The 21,122-nt window shown below is 50.2% G+C and overlaps 1 protein-coding gene across 2 annotated transcripts in view; it reads left to right on the forward strand.

Annotated features, from left to right (window-relative positions):
* MYO7B (myosin VIIB) overlaps positions 1–21,122 on the forward strand; it is an 89,315-nt gene that overhangs the window by 27,739 nt on the left and 40,454 nt on the right. For both annotated transcript variants that reach the window (XM_032479218.1, XM_032479219.1), the window contains exons 6-14: positions 6,446–6,567; positions 7,732–7,874; positions 9,799–9,912; positions 11,371–11,524; positions 11,925–12,001; positions 13,050–13,169; positions 13,470–13,612; positions 16,646–16,856; positions 17,501–17,636. In XM_032479218.1, the coding sequence (XP_032335109.1) occupies positions 6,446–6,567; positions 7,732–7,874; positions 9,799–9,912; positions 11,371–11,524; positions 11,925–12,001; positions 13,050–13,169; positions 13,470–13,612; positions 16,646–16,856; positions 17,501–17,636 (1,220 nt within the window). The remainder of the gene's footprint in view (positions 1–6,445; positions 6,568–7,731; positions 7,875–9,798; positions 9,913–11,370; positions 11,525–11,924; positions 12,002–13,049; positions 13,170–13,469; positions 13,613–16,645; positions 16,857–17,500; positions 17,637–21,122) is intronic.

Raw genomic sequence — 21,122 nt, forward strand, 5'->3', positions numbered from 1 at the left:
AAGAGTGATGGGGTTGCAGCCTTAGGTGGAAGGGCAGACGGGCCCGGCCTCTCTGAGGAGGGGACGTCGGAACAGGGACCAGGATGGAGCCCTGCAGCGTAGGCTGATGTGACTCATGTTCTCAGATACTCGTATTCCTGTTTTACTGTTGGGAGAACCTACCACCAGAGAGGCTGAGATTCTTTCCTAGAGACACACAGCTGTTAAACAGAGAATTCAAACCCAGGGCTCTGGTAGAGAGGGCAGAGAGGAGTCCTGGGGTGATTTTTCCCTTCTCTGGGAGTGAATGGAGTTACTGTGCCAAGGAGAGCCGGTGCTTTGTCCCCTCTCAGGCTTTGTTCCCAGTCTGCCCCCAAGATTGGGAGGACCAGCCTCGCAGCAACTGTCCAGGGAGAAGAGCGCCTTCCCCTGGGGCCGTGAGTGAGACACTTGAGCCCCTCGCCCTCAGCCACCTCACTTGGCTGGCATAGTGATCACGGGCAATTTGATCAAGAATTTTTTAAAAAGTTAGTATTTTCAAGGAGGAGGTTATAGCTCAAGTGGTAGAGTTCATGCTTTGCACGCATGAGGTCCTAGGTTCAACCCCAGTACCTCCTCCAAGAATAAATACATAAACCTAATTACCTTCCCCCACTAAAAAAAATTAACATTTTCCAATGGAACAATACTTGTCTGGGATTTGCTTCAAAATAGTACAAGAGGGGAAACAAAATTGGCCAGGAGTTGAATGAGACTGGACCAGTCCATTAAGCCAACTGTAAAATGCAGAAGTCCCTGGGGATCTTGTGAAAGTGCAGATTCTGGTCGAGCAGAGCTACAGGGAGCCTGGGAGTCTGCATTCCCAACCTTAATGGAGGTACTGAGGACTGAACCCAGGACCTCCTGCATGCTAAGCCCGGGCTCTACCCCTGAGCTCTCCCCTCCCTCCATGGGCCTTTCTTTTATTAGCAAGACATTATTCTATTCTGCCTCCATTTGTAACATTTATCATTTTCTATAATAAAAAATAATTCATCAAAAAGTAACATTTAAGCCTCTGCAGCAACAGTAGAGTTAATCACTGCAATCCTGAGTGTTTGCTGTGTGCCAGACATCAGTATATTTTTTAACTCAAACACATTAATTTTTATTTTTATATTGATTGATTGGTTGATAATTATTTTATTGTTAAAGTTTAAAACCATATAGTTTTATTATGGCTTCCTCTTTAATTTTTTGCCTTTTAGACGGGCACTTTTAATTCCTTTCTTTTTCAAAATAAATTTTTTATAGTGAAAGTTTTTTTGAATCTTTAAAATTAAAAAAAAAATTTAAGGGAGGTAGTAGTGATTAAACCCAAGACCTCCTGCATGCTAGGCACATGCTCCACCATTGAGCTATACCCACCACCCCCAAGCCCAGAGCACCTTTAATTTCTAAACATAAAAATGTTTCCACCTTTTAGCTGTTGACTCTTAATTTAATTGCATTGTGATTAATATGTTCTGTATGTTATTGACTCTGCAATACGCTAAGACTTCTTTTTCTGACCTATTACTTGATCAAATTTGTAAATATTTTATGTGAGCTGCAAAACATTTCTATGTTCTCTGTTAGCTCAAGAGTCTATAAATAATTACTAGTTTAAGCTCATTGATGCTTTTTTTATATGCTTGATCTTTAGGTTTCTGATAAAAATGTATTAAAATCTCTTTTTAGTTTCCACAGGTATTTGGAGGCTGTGTTATTAGGTGTATACAAATTTGTGGTATTGATATCCTGGAAATGTTTTTATTATGTAATGTCCATTTGTTTTTCTATTAATGCTTTTTTACCTTGGTATATTTTGCAGTAATATTTTGCATATTTTTTTGGATATGTTTTTTTTTTCCAAACTCTGTGTATGTGTGCTGTGTATTTTGGCTATTTTTTCTGATTAGTTATTTTATGGTGTGAATGCTTTTTTCTTCCAGTTTTATTGAGATGTAATTGACATATAGCGCTGTGTAAGTTTAAGGTATGAGCATAATGATCTGACTTGCAGACGTCAAGAAATGATGGTCACAATAAATTTAGTGAATATCCATCATCTCATATAGAAACAAAATTAAAGAAAGAAAAAAGATTTTTTGTGTGATAAGAATTCTTAGGACTTACTCTCTTAATTTCCACAATAACATACAGCAGCGTTAATTATATTTATCATGTTGTGCATTACATCCCTAGTACTTATTTATCTTATAATTGGAAGTTTGTACCTTTGGATTGCTGTCATCTAATTCTCTCTCCCCCGACCCCCACCTCTGGTAACCACAAATCTGACCTCTTTCTCTATGATTTTGTTTGTATGTTTGGTTTCGAGGTGTAATTGACCTATAACCTCCATTAGTTCCTATTACACAACATAATGATTTTACTCTATACATTTCAAAATGATCGCCTTTGTAAGTCTAGTTACAATATGTCACCACAAAGGTGTTGTTTAGTTATTGACCGTATTTCCCACACTGTGCATTTCATACCCGTTACTTATTTATTTTGCAACTGGAGGTTTGTACCTCTTAATCTCTCTCACCTATTTCTACCTCCCTCACCTGCTTCCCCTCAGGCCACCACCAGTTTGTTCTCTGTATCCCCAATGCTGTTTCTGTTTTGTTCTGTTTGTTCATTTGTTTTGTTTGTTAGATTCCACATATAAGCGAAATCATAGTGTTTGTCTTTCTCTGTCTTATTTCACTTAGCGTAATATCCTCTAGGACCATCCATGTTGTTGTTTTTCCTTTTTATGGCTGAGTAATATTCCATTGCAAGTATGTAACTTTGTCCATTTACATTTAAAGTAATTATTGATGGGTATGAACTTATTGCCATTTTGCTAAGTGTTTTGGGTTGTTTTTATAGTCCTTTTTCATTCCTTTCTTCTTGTTCCTCTTCCCTTGTGATTTGATGACCATCTTTCATGTTATGTTTGGATTCCTTTCTTTTTTCTGTGTGTGTACCTATTATAGAGTTTTGGGTTGTGGTTACCATGAGGTTTATATATTGTAATATAAATGATTATTTTAAGTTTATCTTTTAAGTTTAAACACATTTTAACAATGCTGTGTTTTTACTATCCCTTCATTTACTATTTTGACACCATATTTTACATCACTTTGTTTCACATATCCCCTAACTACCTATTGTGGATGTAGATGGTCTTCCTTTTGTCTTTTAACCCTCCTACTAGCTTTAGACATGGTTGATTTACTGCCTTTACTATGTATTTACCTTTACCAATGAGACTTTTCCTTTTGTAATTTTCATGTTTCTAGTTGTAGCTTTCTCTAGTCCCTTAGACAATTCCTATAAAGCTTACCTGGTGGTACTGGACTCTTTTAGCTTTTGCTTGTCTGTAAAACTTTTGATTTCCCCGTCAAATCTGAACAAGAACCTTTCTGGGTAGAGAATTCTTGGTTGTAGGTTTTCCCCTTTCATCACTTTAGATACATCATGCCACTCCCTTCTGCAGAGTTTCTGCTGAAAAATCAGCTGACAACCTTATGGGAGCTCCCTTGTATGTAACTTGTTGCCTTTCCCTCTCTGCTTTTAATATGCTCTCTTAATCTTTAATTTTTGCATTTTAATTACAATGTGTCTTGGTGTGGTCCTCTTTGGATTGATCCTGTTTGGGCTCTCTGTGCTTCCTGGACCTGGATATCTGTTTCCTTTCCCAGGTTAGAGAAATTTTCAGCTTTTATGCCTTTAAATATATTCTCTGCCCCTTTCTCTCTTCTCGTTCTGGGACTCCTATAATGTGAATATTAATATACTTGATGCTGTCCCAGAGGTCTCTTAAATTGTCCTCATTTCCTTTTATTCTTTTTTCTTTTGAGCATCAGTGATTTCTACTCCTCTGTCTTCCAGCTCCCTGATCCATTCCTTGGTATCATCTAATCTACTGTTGATTCCTCTCGTGCATTTTTCATTTCAGTGATTGAATTCTTCTGCTCTGTGCAGTTCTTCTTTATATCTTCTAACTCTTTGTTAAACTTCTCATCATGTTTATCCATCCTTCTCCTGAGTTCTTTGAGTGTCTTTACAATCAGTACCTTGAACTCTTTCTTGGGCAGATTGCTTATCTCCACTTCACTTAGTTCTTCTGGAGTTTTATCTCGTTTCTTCATTTGGAATGTATTCCTCTGTTGTCTCATTTTGCCTAATTTGCTGGTTTTATTTCTGTGCATTTGGTAGGTCAGTTACATTTCCTGACCTTGGAGAAGTGGCCTTTTGTAGGAGATGTCCTGTGTGTCCCAGCAGCACACGGCCCTCTGGTCACCAGAGCTATGTGTTCTAAGGGTGCTTACACTGCATGGGCTGCATAGGTCCTTCTGTTGTGGTGGGCTGACCACTGTGGGTGGTCTGGAAGGTGTGGCTGGCCCCTCATCTGGTTTGTTGCCAGGCCCTTCCTCGTGTGAAGGCTGCTGGCAGCTGGTGGGTGAGGCCAGGATCACGAGGCTGCTGGTTACAGGGCCCTGGGTGGTCCTGGGGCTAGTGTTGGCCCACTGGTGAGCAGAGCAGGGTTCTGGAATGGGTGGTTGCAGGCCTAGGAGTCCTGGATTTAATGTTGGCCTGCTGATGGGTGGAGCCAGTTCCTGACATGGCTAGCTGCAGGTTCTGGGTGTCCCAAAGCTGGTTTTGGCCTGCTGATGAGTGGGGCTGGATCTTGGGCTGTCCTGGGGAAAAGTGCAGGCCCACTGGTGGGTGAGGCTGAGTTCTGGGTCCTCTGATGGACAGGGTCAGGTCCCAAGGCAGCTGTGTGCTCTGAGGGTCTTAAGGCGGCAGGCCTGCTGGTCCATGGGGCTGTCTCTCTGCCCTGCTAGTTGCTCAGCCTGAGGTGTCCTGGCCCTGAAGCCAACTGGCTGGTGGGCAGGGCTGGGTCTCGGTGCTAATAAGCTAGAGAGAAGATTCCACAGTGGCGCTTCCCAGCACCAGGGTCCTCATGGTAGAACGAGCTCCCAGAATGGCTCTGCCAGTGTCTGTGTCCCCAGGGTGAGCTGCTGTCGCCTCCTGCCTCTCCAGGAGACTCTCCAAGATCAGCAGGTTGGTCTGAGCCAGGCTCCTTTCAGATGACTGCTTCTGCCCTGGGTCCTGGAGCCTGTGAGATTTTGTGTGCTCCCTTTAAGAGTGGAGTCTCTATCTCTCATCACCCTCTGGGTCTCCCAAAAGTAAGATCCTACTGACCTTCAAAGCCAAACATTTTAGGGGCTCATCTTCCGGGTGCAGGACCCTTGGGCTGGAGAGCTGATGGGGGAATTGGATCCCTCACTCCTTGGGGAGAACTTCTGTAATTGTAATTATTCTCCCGTTTGTGGGTCACTGACCATGAGTCTTGACTAGCCTATGTCTCTGCCTCTCCTACCCGTCTGACTGTGGTTCCTTCTTTATGTATTTAGTTATAGAATTTCTTTTCTGCTAGTCTTCCAGTTCGCGTCTTCAACAGTTTCTCTGTAAGTGGTTGTGATTTTGGCGAGCCTGTGGGAGGTGAGCTCAGGGTCTTCCTATGCCGCCGTCTTGGCCACTCCCACTGCCCTAAGTAATTTTAAAATTAAGCTGTTTTTCATATCTCACCATTATGAAATTTATATATATTCAATATGAACATTTTAGAAAACTACAGGAAAATATTCTCAGAAAAAAAACTGTTGGACATTTTCAGAAGAAAAGACTTCCTGTACCCACTTGGTTGAAATTAGACTGAATACGACCCACATCTGTCATTTCACTTAACTAGGAAGCATTGCTCACGTTACTGCCAGCCCTCCCTGTGTAGACCTGGTTTAAATGGCTGCACAATGTTCTCCGACTGGAGGGACCATAACTAATTTCCCTCATTTACGTTACTTCCAATTTTCCACAATTGCAGTGATAAATAAATAATGCTTTAATGAGCAGGAAGCTTTGTGGAGAAGGCTTTTTCTGATTTTAAGATTATTTTCTTAGGCTAAAGGCAAGATAATTCTGAAGGTTTTTTGATACCCCTGCCAAACTGCTTTCCCAAAGGACTGATTCAGTTTCCCCTCTGGCCAGCATAGCCCCACTGCTCCCAGAATGTTCCATCGAGGCATTGCATGGCCAGGTCTCATTCATTCATCTGCAGTTCATCTCATTCCGCTCATTCATTCATTCATTCACTGAGCACTGTGCCAGTGACCTGGGAATGAACCAGATCCAGCCATGCCTGCACAGCCAAGCAGGGAAGACAAGGTGAACACACTCAAAGCTAACACAAAGTAGACAGACTGGGACCCTCAGGGTGAACATGGCAGGATTTCTGCACAGAGAGAGGACATCGTGTTCAGACTGGCCCAGAAAGCGGGCCTGGTGTAGGTTTGCAGGAGAGTCGAGAGGTGTTGAGAAAATCGTTGTTTTTATTGATTGACGTTTTATTGATTGACGCATAATGAAAGACATGCTCTCTTTGTAGCGGTGAATCTGGGGCGGGGAAGACAGAGACCACCAAGCTCATCCTACAGTTCCTGGCCACCGTTAGCGGCCAGCATTCTTGGATTGAGCAGCAGGTCCTCGAGGCCAACCCCATCCTGGAAGGTAAGTGGTCCCCCAGGAACCGGCCTCCTTCCCAGGCCCTGCGGGCTGGCACCTTCCTGCCAGGGGGTGCTGTGAGGACGGACAGGATAAACCACACACTCCCAGAGGCTTCTCAGGATTTCTCAGGACATGAAAGACAAGAATGGGGTGCATGGTAGTGTGGGGCTCCCGGGAAGCACAGGGAAGAAAGACTCTGATGACCCTGTTAAGTTTTCATAAGTGTATTTTCCATGGGATCTTAACAAGTATTCCATTTTTAAAAAGGGCTGCAAGATGAAGTCAATTTGGGAAATGCCCAGTGTGTCAGTTCGGGTCCTCTGGGAAGCAGTTGCTCAGCTTGAGTTAGGACTGCAGGAGATTTACTGAGGGGTTACCCGTGCTAAAGATGAAGCAGGAGGAGGCGGGAACAGGTGGCAAAGCCTCCAGCCTAGGGTGCTGGGAAGAAATAGCAGAATTGGGCAGGGTGAGATTCAAGATGAGACGCAGATCTGACAAGCCTTGGCCAACCCTATAGGGAGCTCTGAAGCCAAGTGCCAGTTAGAGGAATCCCACATTAGACCCAGAGCTGAGTCCCGCACCTCCACCCCACCACCACCCTGGCTCAGTCTCTCGTAGGGGTGGCCCAGAAGCATGTGATCTTGGCCCTGAGGCTGTCAGCCACTGGTCAGCACGGTCCCTCTTGTTTTTTTGTAATTTGCTATACATACAGTAAAAATTCACCCTTTTTTGAGGTACAGCTTTATGAGATTTGACAAACCCTTACAGGCATAGAAGCCCACATTCCCTCAGAAGGTTTCCTCTCTTCCCTGTCACATGTGGGACTAATCCCAAACTTCTCAGCTTGGCATTCAAGGCTCTGTGCTACTTGGCCCCACCTGCTAACTGATCCCACCTGTCTTCCACTGCCTTCCTCCTGTATCCCATGCTCCAGCTGAATTTCCCTCCCTGAAAGCACACCTTCTGCTTTCTGACCTCTGAAGCTTTAGCTGCACATTGCCTTCCTCTTAGGCAAACCCTTGGCTGCCACCACTAGCTGGTGCAGTCCTACCCATCCTTCGATTCTGGGCTTGGCCACCCCCTCTGAGAAGCCTTCCCAGATGACCCCACTAAAAGTAAGTTTTCACTTGTCTACTCCCATCATGGGCACCCTTCTCTGGCCCTTAGCCTTTGGAAATGCCAAGACGATCCGGAACGACAACTCAAGCCGCTTCGGGAAGTACATAGACATCTACTTCAACTCGAGTGGGGTGATCGAGGGGGCACGCATCGAGCAATTTCTCCTGGAGAAGTCCCGCGTCTGCCGACAGGTGAGGCCTCCGCCTGCTGCACCCATCCACCCGTCCTGGGGGAGCCTCCACCCGCCCCAGGATGGGGAGTCAGGGGCTTGGGGAGGCTTCCAAGAGGGGTCCCTCCTCCCCTCCTCCCCAGACCCCATAGGCCTTAGCTTCCTGCCACTGAACCCTGGCCTGAGATGGACCAAGGACCCCTAGGATTGGATAATGACGGTTCTTCCCTAATATTCAAAGAAATGAGAGGATTCTCTGTTTTGAATTTACCATCTATATCATTGTCTTCATTATTTGGTGCTTACAACTGCTCACCTTTACTAGAATTCATTCTGAGGCCAGGCCAGTCCCCAGCTGTACCTTCAGGTGTTTGGGGGCTGTGGCACAAGGACCTAGATAACACTGTCCAGAAGACCACCTGGCCAGGAAAGGAGGTGGCATATGGCCTGTATTGTCACACGGGGCCTTGCACTCAGAAAGGCCTGTACTTGGTTGTCGCCATCTTGAAATTCTTAATAACGTTTTAGCAAGAAGCCCCATGTTTTCATTTTGCACTGGGCCCTGCAAATCAAGGAGGCCATCCTGGATGACAGGAATCTGAGTGGGGCACCCACAATGCCAGAATTAATGCAGCCTTGTTGGGGGTACGGTGCTGTCGTATGAGGGTCTAGCCCCTGACATATGTGTGCATGATCACGTGCGTGGACACACACACAGAGGGAGGTTCAGAATGGGGACTGGGGCTGTGTGTGAGGACTGACAGACACCTGGGAACCTTGGCAAGCTGAAGAGGGAAGCTCACCTTTAACGACCCCCATCTGGTACCAGGCTTTTCCCTGCATGATCTACACGACAACTTTGAGACATGGGTTTCTTTCTCCCCATTGTACAGATAAAGAAACTGAGGCCATATAAGTTCAGTAACTCATCCCGTGTCACAGAACTAGGAAGAGGTAGAGTCCCTCTTACTCCAAAGCTTGCCCTTGGTGGAAGCTTATAATTCTTCACACAGTGGTTGGTGAATTCACAGAATGAGTTACCCAAAGAGGCACCCAAGGCAGGGAGGGCATAGGTCAGTGGTAGAGCATGTGCTTAGCGTGCATGAGGTCCAGGGTTCATTCCCCAGCACCTCCATTATAAATGAATGAATGAATGAATAAACCTAATTACCCCCAAAATAAATAAAATTTTTTAAAATGGCAGAATTAAAAAGAAAAACCAAAACAAAACAAGAGGTACCCTAGAATGGACAGGAGACTTCTAAAGCAGGTCTGAGACAAGCCTCATCCATGATAAGAAAAGAGATTTCAATGTGGGGGCATAGCTATACTGTGGAGGGGGAGGAGGTGTGCCTGTGTCAGTGCAGGAGGACAGGCGAGGGACACACTGAGAGGAAGCAGAGAAAGCCGAAGAACAATACATATCTTCTTGCCTAGAAAATAAAAACACACATTTCATAGATGCACTGTAAGTAAATGTACCAGTAGTATCTAGAAAGGAACCCAGACCATTAAATGGTTCTGAGGAGGGGGAAGGCGTGGTGTCAGGAAACTCTCCCCCTTTAACACTATATTCTCGGGATCAGTTGGATTTCACAGAGGGGCTGCGTTCGCAAATAATGTTTAAAAATGTAGAAGGCCCGGCTAGGTAAACCGGCGGATGTCAGACCCCAGGGGTTCAAGGGGTGAATAGGAAGACTTCAGGGCAGACAGTAAAGCGCAGGGGCTCTGAGTCCGAAAGCCTGGTCTGAAGCCTGACACGCTCCCTCGCCTGCGACTCTGAGCCGCGAGGAGTGGTCAGGGTTCAGGGAAGCACCCGGGAGCCATGAGTTCGGGGGACAGTCACCAGGCCATCTCCTGGGTCAATGCCAGAGGGAAGCAGGGACAGGGCTGGGTCAGGGGACAGTCCTGAGCCCCCGAACCCTCTGGAACTCCCTCTCTGCCAGGCCCCGGAGGAGCGGAACTACCACATCTTCTACTGCATGCTCATGGGGATGAGCGCGGAGGAGAAGCAGCTGCTGGGCCTGGGGACGCCCTCGGAGTACCACTACCTGACGATGGTGAGGCCCCGCCCCTCGCCGCCCCGCCCACCGGCCCCGCCCTCCTCGCCCCACCCCCATCTCTCAGCAACTGAGAAAGAGGAAGGCGACCAGCTCCCGCTCCACCCTTGGTTTACAGACTCCTAAAGGCTTGAACTCTGGGCAGGGACCGAGGGCTCTCCTTTTCCGTTCCTCACTCCACCCCTTCTGGGTTTGGTACCCACTTTATTACAGTCATAGTCTTACCCTTGTCTGGGTGCCGCCTTGTCTCCCACTGAGCCCACGGTCCTGCCCCACAAACCTCATCTCCCGTCGGTCCCGGTGGACAGAAGCCTCGTGGTCCTCCAGCAGGGCGCTGGGAGTCGTCACCACGCTTCTCCTCCCTGGGTTTATCCCAATCACCCACCCTCATAGGTGCCCCTAATACTTGAACTCCAGGAGGCCGGGGTCTTGCTCTGGGCTGTGTTCCCATGCCCGGAACAGTGCAGCGCCTGCTGCTGAGAAGGGGCTGAATGAGATCATCCCCGAACCTCTCTCCTCCTAGCCCCTCACTCCTAGTTCACTGCCTGGAAGTCTTCATCGTCTCTTGCCTGGACCCTAATGGTAGTTTCCTCGTGGGTCCCCCCTCACATCAGACTTGACCCCCAATCTGTCATCCCCCCACAGAACAAGGCTGACAGAGCACGGCTCTGATTACAGTTCCTCATGGGCTTCCTGTGGCTCCTTGCCATGGTTTCCAAGTCCCCCCAGGGCCCACCATCCACCAGCCTCCCCCCTCAACTACGACCCCAGCCTCCTCTCAGCCCCTGGCCCTGCCTCCCACCTCAGCCCAGCTCCAGCCATTCTCTACTTAGATCCCTCTCTCCCCTATGCTGCTCTGAAGCTCAGCATGTGGGACCTGCTGAGATGCCTCCTCCAGGAAGCCTTTCCCTGGTTCCCAGTAGGGCTGGCCCCAGCCCCACTTAGGTCTCAGTGCCTGGGACGCTGTCATTTGCTTCCTGCAGCCCTTGCTGGATACAACAGCTCCCACAGCAGGGCTGGATCGGTCCATTTCTGAATTCCCACCACGTAGCACAGGGCCTGGCACATAGTGAGCCCTGGAAAGTGTTTGCTAAAAGAATGAACCCCTGTTATGCCCCCGAGAGGGTGAGGCAGGTGTCACCAAGGAGGGCTGGCAGATAGAGGCTGAGATGCTGAGTGACTTGGCCGAGGCCACACGGTACCTCGTGCCTTTGTGCTGGCTACAGAGCCCAGGCACACTGTCTCTATGTTACCATGAGTCTGCCTTCAAGTGCTTTGTGTATTTTCTAAGCGTGGGCCTCCAGGTGGCCCCTTGGGAGCTACCCAGAGCCTATGAAGTGTCACTTATCAGGTCAGGGCCCTTTGGCTGAGTCCTTGACATGCCTCTGCCTTATGGCCCTACAGTGGAGGAGGGGTGGGGTGACGTGGCCCCAGAAAGCTGATGTCACAATCCTGTAGGGCAACTGCACCTCCTGTGAGGGGATCGATGACACCAAGGACTATGCCCACGTCCGCTCCGCTATGAAGATCCTACTGTTCTCTGACTCTGAGAACTGGGACCTCAGCAAGTTGCTGGCCGCCATCCTCCACCTGGGGAATGTGCAGTTCATGGGTAATGCTGCTTCCACCCCACATACACCCCATGGGGAGGAAGATGGGGGGGACTGGCACAGAGGAGGAAGAAATCCCTGCGAGTTCTCACCTGAAGGGCCCTCCGAGGTCACACGATCTAACCCCATCTTGGGAAAATACACTGAAAATTTTGGCTATGATTTTGGAGGCCTCATGGGGTCGGGGGAGGATGTCAAAGCTCAGGGTCCTCCAAGAGTGGTTCACAGTTAAGGTGCTGATCATCACCAGGGAGGCCATGGCTGTCAAGCAGTGTCCAGAGAGGCAGTGCCTCAGCCCCGGTGGCAGTTGTCTCTAATGTGTGGCTCTGGGGTTGCCTCCTCGGGGTCTCTGTCCCATCACTTCAGGCCCCTTGCCACTCAGGGTCACTCCTCTTTCTGCAGCTGCGATCTTCGAGAACCTGGACTCCTCTGATGTGATGGAGACTCTTGCCTTTCCCACTGCGATGAAGTTACTGGAGGTACCCTGGCCGTTGTACCTGCCAGGTTCCATTTCCGTGAGGGACCCCAGGGGCCTGGGCAGACCGCCCCTCCCGAGCTCTCAGCTCAATCCCTAAGCTCCTCTGTGACGCAGTGCAGGTCCTGGGGGTGGGAATCGGGGCAAGGCTGTGGAGCTAATCCTTGACAAAGTAGTGGCAGTGATGGGTTTGGCTGTAACAGGTGTTTCTTCCCTTTTCCCGGATCTACCTGCTCGTCCGTGGCCTTTACTCAACTTTCCACCCGACCCATGCTCAGGCTCTCCCCATTCCCATAACCCAGTGCCTGGATATCAAAAGGTCCCCGCCCTGTGTCCTGGCCACCAGTTCTCCTCCCTGGGTGGTGCTGTTCTGGGACAGTGGCATGAGCTCAGAACATCAGCCCTCCACGTTATGAAAGAGACCAAACAGAGCCTCGGCTTGGTGTAAGAGAGGCCGGCACTGGGAGGGGCATCGTGATGTCCATCACACCCCACTGACAGGTCCGGTGGGAAATTGATAGAATCAGAAGCAAAAAAAAAAAAAAGAAAAAAAAAAGGAACCACATTAGGTAGGCATATTTTGCCGCTAATGTTCTTCATTTGGCTCAGAGTTCTTAGAAACTTGGGTTTTTGCCAACTCAGTCTTCCCTGCATGGAGGGAGGGACTCCATCCGGACTCCTCTTGCTCCCTTGGGCCTTCAGCCTCCAGGCAGGAGTGCCTTTGGTTGTCAATGATCTGGCCTCAGAACCCTCCCTGCCCGTGGTTTTCCCGGGTCCACCCAGTGGGGGACCTGGCACCAGAAGACCAGCACAGGACTGGTCAACCAAGCAACCAGCATGCTGGGGGCCTCCCCAGGTGGTGCATCCTTCCTGAAAACTCTGATACCCCAGTGCTCAGGCTGACCCTGGACTGGGATCCTGATTCTGGCTCTGATCTGGCCTGGCCCTAGTCATGAGCATCTCTTGCCCTCAGGCCTCAGGCGGAGGGTGTCAGGTCATGAGAGAGTGCTGGAGCCCTGCTCCGTGATGCCAGCCCCCTCCTGCCTTCCCAGGTGAAGGACCAGGCCCTCCGAGACTGTCTGACCAAGCACTCCATCACCGTCCGTGGGGAGTTTGTCACAAGGCCCCTGAACATCGCCCAGGCTGTGGACCGGAGGGATGCCTTTGTCAAGGTACAGAGCTGTGGGAGAAGGGGCCCATGGGTCTCTCTGTTAAATTCGGCTCCTTGCCTGTTAGTGAACAACTGGGAAGAGCAGGGACAGCTGGGCAAGTCCCTAGCTCTGCCAGTCACCTGCCTGGTGACTGTGGGCGTCCTCGCCTCTCCAGACTTGGTCTCTTGTCTTAAAGTGGGGATCGTATCCCTCGGTAGGTCCGTGAGATCCACAGTGTGGAACTTCCCAGGGAAACTTTGAGACAGGGGCAAGTGCCTCTTGTGCGTCAAAGCCACTGGGCTCTACCCCGTGTCTCCTCAGGGCATCTACGGACACCTCTTCCTGTGGATCGTGAAGAAGATCAACACTGCAATTTTCACCCCACCCACCCAGGACCCCAAAAATGTACGAAGGACCATCGGCCTCCTGGACATCTTTGGCTTTGAAAATTTCCAGAAAAATAGGTATGAAGAGCAGTTCACCTGCCCTCAGAAAGTGGGAGATAAACTGTGCTCTCTGAGTTGGCTAGAGGGTGGCCATTCCTGCCCTGGGGGCCCAGGAGCAGGGTCTCTCACTTCCGCTCACAGCTGCCCCGGTGAGCCCCTCAGCAGGCCTGTGTCTTTCCTCAGCGAGGCCGTCCATGCACATCCCCTGGCATCCCCAATGTGCCCAGATAGTGTCACATAAGTAAAAGCATCCCCAGACGTCAGGCTGTGGCCCCAGCAGCTGTCACCCCTCTTGAGCTGTCTGCTTTCCTCATGAACTAGCAGAAATTATCACACGAAGTTAATAGGGAATGGAAATCAATAATACCAGTTCGACTGCTTCTTTAGGTGGGATGTCATCCTAGGTGATGGGGGAAGGTTGGGGCTTTGTAGTCTTTCCCTGGCTTTTGAGTTTGGCAGAGGGAAAGTGAGGCAAGACCCTTCTGATCCAGTGTCCCAGGGTCCCGGCATCCCAGACTGGAGGCTGAAGAGCTGGAGGCATAAGGCAGGGCAGAAAACTAATTCCCAGCTGAGACTGTGATGAAGGCTGGGTATGGGGGCAGACAGGGGTGGTGAGGGGAGCCAGATGAAGACAAGAGATGCTCTGGGACATTATCAAGTGGCAGCAGGAGTTCAGATGAGGAAGTGAGGACTGTGAAACAAGCAAGCAGGGAGCATCCTACCTGCAGTCTTGCTTACCAGGTGAGACTGGTTCATTTAAAATGCTGGGCAGGACAGAGCCTAGGACTGGTTCTGTTACTGAACCAAATTCAGATCTGCTCACCTAACCCCAAGCAAAGCCAATCTACTGATATCAGGTTGCAGTGAAGGAAAGTATAGTGTTTATCACAGGGTGCCAAGCAAGGAGAACAGGCAACTCATGCTCAAAACCCAAAGTCTCCGATGGCTTTTGGGGAAGGGGTTTTAAAGGCAACTTTAGGGGTGAGAATTGCAGTGTGCACAATCAGCTTGTAGACTTTCTTCTGATTGGTTGGTGGTGAGGTAGCAGGGTGATGTTTCAGGAATCTTAATGATCAACCTCCTGGTTCCAACCAGTCTGAGATCTATGTGCTTGTGATCAGCCTGTAGTCACCATGCTCTCCCTGGTCTGGTTGTAGTTATGGATATCCCTTGAGGAGGAGCTGAGACTATTACTGCACTATTGTTTCTTTCTTTCTTTTTTTTAAATTGAAGTTTAGTTGATTTACAGTGCTGTGTTAGTTTCTTGCACTATTGTTTCTTGACTGCTTTTCCTTTGTCTCTGCATTCCCTTACTTCCCTAGTTAGCAACTGCTTGAGTTGTTCTTTGGAACTCTGGGAAGGCCTAGGAGACTAGAGCCTTTGTCTACAAATAAGAAAGGGAGGGCACGGAGGTGCTTTTGTACCCGGGAGGGTCCTGCCAGGTCCTGCTCAGTTTCAGCTCCCAGGAGAGGCCCATGGGCACTGTCAGAGGAGCCAGGGGCTGGCCTGTCCTTGGCGTGCCCCTGCCCAAGGCCCTGCCTCCAGATGAAGTGTGAGAAGACCCCTTGGCCAAGATCGTCAAGGCATTCCAAGTACAAGCACACTGGGATTGTAGCCTTCCAGGACCAGCTCACTGGGGGCAGGTGGGATGGGGCAGGGCTGGTAAAACGCAGCCCAACATGATGGAAGCTCTAAGGTACCATGAACCAAAAAGTGATTCTGATCATTGAGAGGGGCAGTTGAGCAGACTAAGCCCAACTTTGGACACTGTGGAGGTGGATGAGTAGCTGGGGGGTGGGAGCTGGCCATGGATGCAGGGGCATTTCCCGGAAGGAGCCATGAGCTGGGCTGGAGACAGGGCTGCAGTGGGGCCATGTGAAGGAGCGAGCAGTGCTATATCACTCGGTACCCAGTCACCTGCCCGTCCCACCTCCTGTGAGGGTTCCCTGGATGCTCTCCAGGCAGCGCATTGGGAGCAGAGCACGTGGCACTCCTGTTCCCGCATCCCTTGGGCCAACAGACTTTGGACAACCAGTCTCAGGCACCACGAGGTTTGGCATAAATTAATGGCCAACCCTTCCTGAGGAAGAGATGCCCAAGTGAGACCCAAAGGATGAGTGGGACGGGCCGGTCAGAGAAAGGAGGGAGGGTCTCACGTGTGGAGACTCAAAGGTGGGAAAGGACGAGGTGCCCTTGCAGCCTTGTGAGGAGCCGAGTGACCGGGGCCACCCCCGGCAGAGACGGGCAGGCCAGTGTCACCATCTTTCTGGCTCCTGTGAACGACGGGGAACCAGGCCCATGAGAATTCAAAGCAGGGGGAGAGGATGGTCAGATCTGCCCGTCCGAAAGCTCCCCCGAATGGCTGTCTAATGAGCCATAATGTCTAATGAGTGATTGGAGAGGTGAGGCTGGAGGCAGGGAGAGCCACAAGGAGGCCATGACTGTCCTCTGGGGGAGGAAGAAGGGTGGCCTGGGTGAAGGCAGCAGCTGGGCTGGGGTGAACAGAAGGAAACAGGTCAGGTGCTGTGTTGGAGGGAGCATGGGCCAGACTTTGACAACTGATGGGAGTTGGGGAGGAGGGAAGTGGGGGGTCAGGCAAGACTGCCTGGTTTCTGACCTGAGCCTAGGTAATGAGCGGAGGGGCTGTTTTCTGAGGCAGGGAACCTTAGAGGATCAGTGCAGGGGTGAGGAGTATGTCTGGTTGATGCAGAGGAGCCCAGCTCTCATACTGGCTCTCCAGGAGCTCATCTTAATGCCAAAGCCACTTGCCCATGGAGCTGGGGCTGCTACAGGACACTTGGTCCCCTAAGGATTGTCTCCATGTCAGGAGAGGCAGGCCTGGCAGAGGACCTTGGGGGCCAAAGGTGGGGGCCTGGTGATATGCAGAGCCTCCTCCTTTCTCTGAGTCCGTTTGCAGTGGGGCTGGAGGAGGTAATGGAGGCGGAGGCAGAGGGAGGCTGTGCATGTCTCAGCGTGTGCATGTGTGTGGGGGTGTGTGGCGGCGGGCCAGCAGCCAGCTGCTGCAGGGACTGAGCCCACCCTGCCCCGCAGCTTCGAGCAGTTCTGCATCAACCTGGCCAACGAGCACCTGCAACAGCTCTTCGTGCAGCATGTATTCACCGTGGAGCAAGAGGAGTACCACTCGGAGAACATCCCCTGGGAGCACATCCACTACACGGACAACCGGCCCACCCTGGACCTGCTGGCCCTCAAGCCAATGAGCATCATCTCCCTCCTGGATGAGGAGAGCCACTTCCCACAGGTGTGCCCCTGCACCCCCGACAGCGGAGCCCCTGAGTGTGGGTAATTCCCCTGGGGTGGCCTCCTTCTACCCAGGGCTTCTGGCACCTCGGCTGGGAATGAGCAGACCAGCCCCAGCCCAACCAGACTTCCTCTCTTTCAAGGCCTGCCTCCTCCAGGAAGGCCCAGTGTCTCCACCTTCCCTCCCACTTGATGATTTAGACTCAAGAGCATACCCCAAGAGGGGACTTGTTAAGCCTCATGGGCCAAGGGCTGCAAAGGGTGTAAGAAAGAGAAGGAGATGTCTTCATTCTCACCCTCAGGGGACTCTGACTGTCCTCAGGGAGATGGGCTCGCATATGTAGTCAATGAGAGCTCAGATCCAGAGAAGCGAGGAGCCGGAGCTATGGTCCCTGGACAGCTGTAGGGAAGGGGGGCAGGGGAGCCGGTGATGGGCAGTCCCTTCTCCCGCCTGGGCCCTCACTCACCCCAACAAGCTGCCAACCCCTGAGTATCCATCTGCTGTCTGTAGAAAGGCCCTCAGTCACTCGAAGCTCAGTTGCTTTGTCCCCTTGAGGGAGCCCCCCAAGACCTGGGAGGTGTGCTCACTGACCTTTGGGTGGCTGGACCCTGGCACCTCAGCCCACAGGGCATCTGCTCTTCCAGGGGACAGACAACACCTTAGTGCAAAAACTGCAGAGTGTCCACGCCAACAACAAGGCCTTCCTGCAGCCCAAGAACATCCACGACGCCCGCTTTGGCATCGCCCACTTTGCCGGCGATGTGTACTACCAGGCAGAAGGTGGGTGCAGCCCCTCTCCACGGCCCCTTCCTTCCAAATCCGGATCGCTCCCAGGGGGCCACGCAAAAACAGGCCAAGGGGACAAGGTCATTTGGCAGAGCTAGCAATGGGATGGGGGAAGACAATGGACCAGGCATGTTTGTTTCGTTTTGTTCTGTTGGCAATAGCTCTGTTGAGAGAGAACTCACACACCATGTAATTCACCCATTTTAAGTCTACCACTCAGTGCTGTGTAGTATAGTCACAGAATTGGGCAGCCACAATTTTAGACCTTTAGAACCCCCAAGAGAAACCCCCAGTCAGTCTTCATTTGCCCCCAACCCTCCCCAACCACTAGGTAACCACTGATTTCTGTCTCTATGGATTTGCCTGTTCCATCTGGACATTTCATGTCAATGGAATCATACGATATGTGGTCTTTGTGACTTACTTCTTTTCCTTAGCATGTCTTCAAGGTTTATCCACATTGTCCACGTGTCAGTATTTTGTTTCTTTATATCTGGGAACCATATACCACTGTACGAATACACCAGATTTTGTTTATCCCTTCATCAGTTGATGGACATCTGGGTTGTTTCCACTTTGGGGCTCTGATGAATTACGCTGCAACTAACACTCATGTACGAGTTTTTACATCTACATAAAACTTGTTTAATGTTTTCACTTCTTTGGGATGTGCATCTGGGAGAGGAATTGCTGGGTCAGAGGGTTATTCTGTTTAATTTTTTGCCTAAACACCAAACTGTGTTCCAAAGTGGCTGCAGCATTTTCCATGCTGCTCAGCACTGCATGAAGGTTCCTATTTCTCCAGCTCCTTACCAGCACCTGCTACTGTCTTCTTTTTGATTATAAGTACTGTCTCAGATATGCAATTTGCAAATATTTTCTCCAATTCTCTGGGACATCTTCTCACTCTCTTGATAGTGTCCTTGAAGCACACAACTGTGTTAATTTAATGAAGTCCAGCTTACCTTCTTTTTCGTTTGTTGCTTGTGCTTTTGTGTGATGACTAAGAAACTGTTGTCTGTTCCAAGATTTACTTGTGTTTTCTTCTAAGAGTTCTTTGTTTTGGTTTCTTTTAGCTTTGACTAAAATGGATCCATTTCGAATCCATTTTTTGGTGTGTGTGTATGTATATATATATATTTTTTAATTCAAGTATAGTCAGTTTACAGTGTTGTGTCAATTTCTGGTGTACAGCACAATGCTTCAGTCACACATACACATACATACATTCTTTTTCATATTCTTTTTCACCATAAGTTACTACAGGATATCGAATATAGTTCCGTGCACTATACAGCATGAATTTGTTGTTTCGAATCCATTTTTGTGTGAGCTGGGATAAAGGCAAGCATGGTTTTGATTGGAGAGATAAAGACCTGGGGTGATCAAATGATTGGTGTGCTTGGGAAAATGAGAAAGGTGGCCAGTGTGTGCTGTGATCAGGAAGATGGGACAGATGGTCATATTGTCACTCTGTGGCTCGTATGGGGAAATGAGGTGCTCTGGTCTGTTTCACTGGAAACTCGGAGTCAGGATGCTCCAAGCACACTTTCCAGTCGGAGAGACAAGGAGCAGGAGGGGGAGGGGCTGGTGTTTTTACGTACAACAGGTGAGATGTTGGGAGGTCAGGGGGTGATTTCTGTTGGAGAAGTGAGGGGGAAAGATGGCTCCTTCAGAAATCCCCCCAGATCCTGGCATTGGGGCGCTTCCAAGTGGGAAAGACCAGAGCTGGTGGGACCTCAGAATCCCAGAACATAGGGAAGCCATGGCCCATCCCAATCTCTATGCGTAAGTCAAAGCCAAGCTTAACTTTTTGAAGCGATCTGAGCCTTTCATGTATGCTGAGATTAAGATTCTTTCTAGACTTTTTGATGCAAAATTCTTCTCCTGGTCCTTGAAGCTTCTCTTTGGGTGCCCTGCTATGCCAACGATGTAAGCCCCACTTACTCCTGTTGAGCCCAAGATGCCTCCGTCCTCCCCTCCCTCTGAGAAGACCTGGGACGAGGAGGCTCTGCCTGAGCCTGGAGGGACAGAGGGTGCCTCCGAGTGTCTGCCCACCTCCATCTGCAGAAGGCAGCCCTGGGCACACAGCTGGGAGAGGGGCTGCCCTGAACCTCTCAGCGCACACATACTCCCACCACTCCCAGCTGTGTGTGGGCTGCAGGGCCCCGAGCTCCCCCAGCCACCACAATCCTATCACCTCTTGGCAGAGGTGGGAGGCAGACTTCCCTCTTCCCTCAGTAACACAGCCCCACCCCAGACCCCACACGCAGCTGGGCAGGCATGTACAGAGCACCCCACTAAAAGGTGGGACGACTTACAGGGGAGCAGGGTGGGAGAGGAAAGTCAGGGTCTGGCCCTTGAGGGATGAATCCGTCAGCCCTGCCCTGGCCCGTCTCTAGCCTGGCTTCCGGAAGCAGCCCTGCAGCGCCTTCTCCCTGTGATTCTGTGCCCTGCTTCAGGCAAGTCCATTCCTCTCCCCTCTGTGATGCAGGAAAATGGGACAAGAGAGGATGGCTGTGTCCCAGGTCTCAGTTGAGTCCTTGGCTTCGTGCAGGAAAAGAATTCAAAAGTGAGCCATAGTACAGTGAAGGCAGGTTTATTCAGAGATTCGCACTGCATAGAGAGCGGGCCATCTCAAAAGGCAAGAGAAAGGCCGGCCTGGGAGATACACACGCCGTAGGCAGAACGCGGGCCATCTTACTCAGAAGGGAGGGCCACAGCCTCAGAGCCTGGAGTCAGCTAGGAGAGTGAGATCAGTCAGCAGGTGTGGGGTTGTTAGTTTTTATGGGCTCAGTAACTTCATATGCTAACAAATGCGAAGATTATTCCAACTACTTTGGGGAAAGGGCAGGAATTCCCAGGAGCTGGATCATCACCCACTTTTTGACCTTTTACGGGCAGCCTTGAAACTGTCCTGGCACCTGTGGGAGCACCACTGAGCAGCTATTGTATTACAATGAGTGCACATTGAAGTTCAAGGTCTGCTGGAGTAGAGTCTTCCGCCATCTTGGTGCTGAGTGCCGTCACTCCTTTAATGGCCGTGCCCAGCCCTCTTCCCTCCTGCCTCACCTAGATCCCTGGCTGGGGCTGCCGTAGCAAGTTCTACAGAGAGGTAAAGAAATGTCTTTTCTCACAGTTCTGGAGGCCAGGGGGCCAAGACCAAGTGTGGGCAGGATGGGTTCCTTCTGACGTCTCCCTCCTTGTCGATGGCGTCCTGTTCCAGCATCTTTAGTGACTGTGTGTGTGTGTGCGCGCGTGTGCACACGCGCTTATCTATTCCTATAGGACACCAGTCACCCTGGAGTAGGGCCCACCCTAACAGCCTCACTTTAATTACCTCCATAAAGGCCCTACCTCCTCATACACTCACATTCTGAAGTACTAGGAGTTGAGGCCTCAGCATATGGATTTTGGGGAGAAAACAGCCCAGCCCATGCACTAACCCCCTCTGATTTCTGGAGGCCCAGTCTTCACGTT

Source organism: Camelus ferus, chromosome 5 (genome assembly GCF_009834535.1).
Source record: "Camelus ferus isolate YT-003-E chromosome 5, BCGSAC_Cfer_1.0, whole genome shotgun sequence".
In the NCBI taxonomy this organism is placed as follows: domain Eukaryota; kingdom Metazoa; phylum Chordata; class Mammalia; order Artiodactyla; family Camelidae; genus Camelus; species Camelus ferus.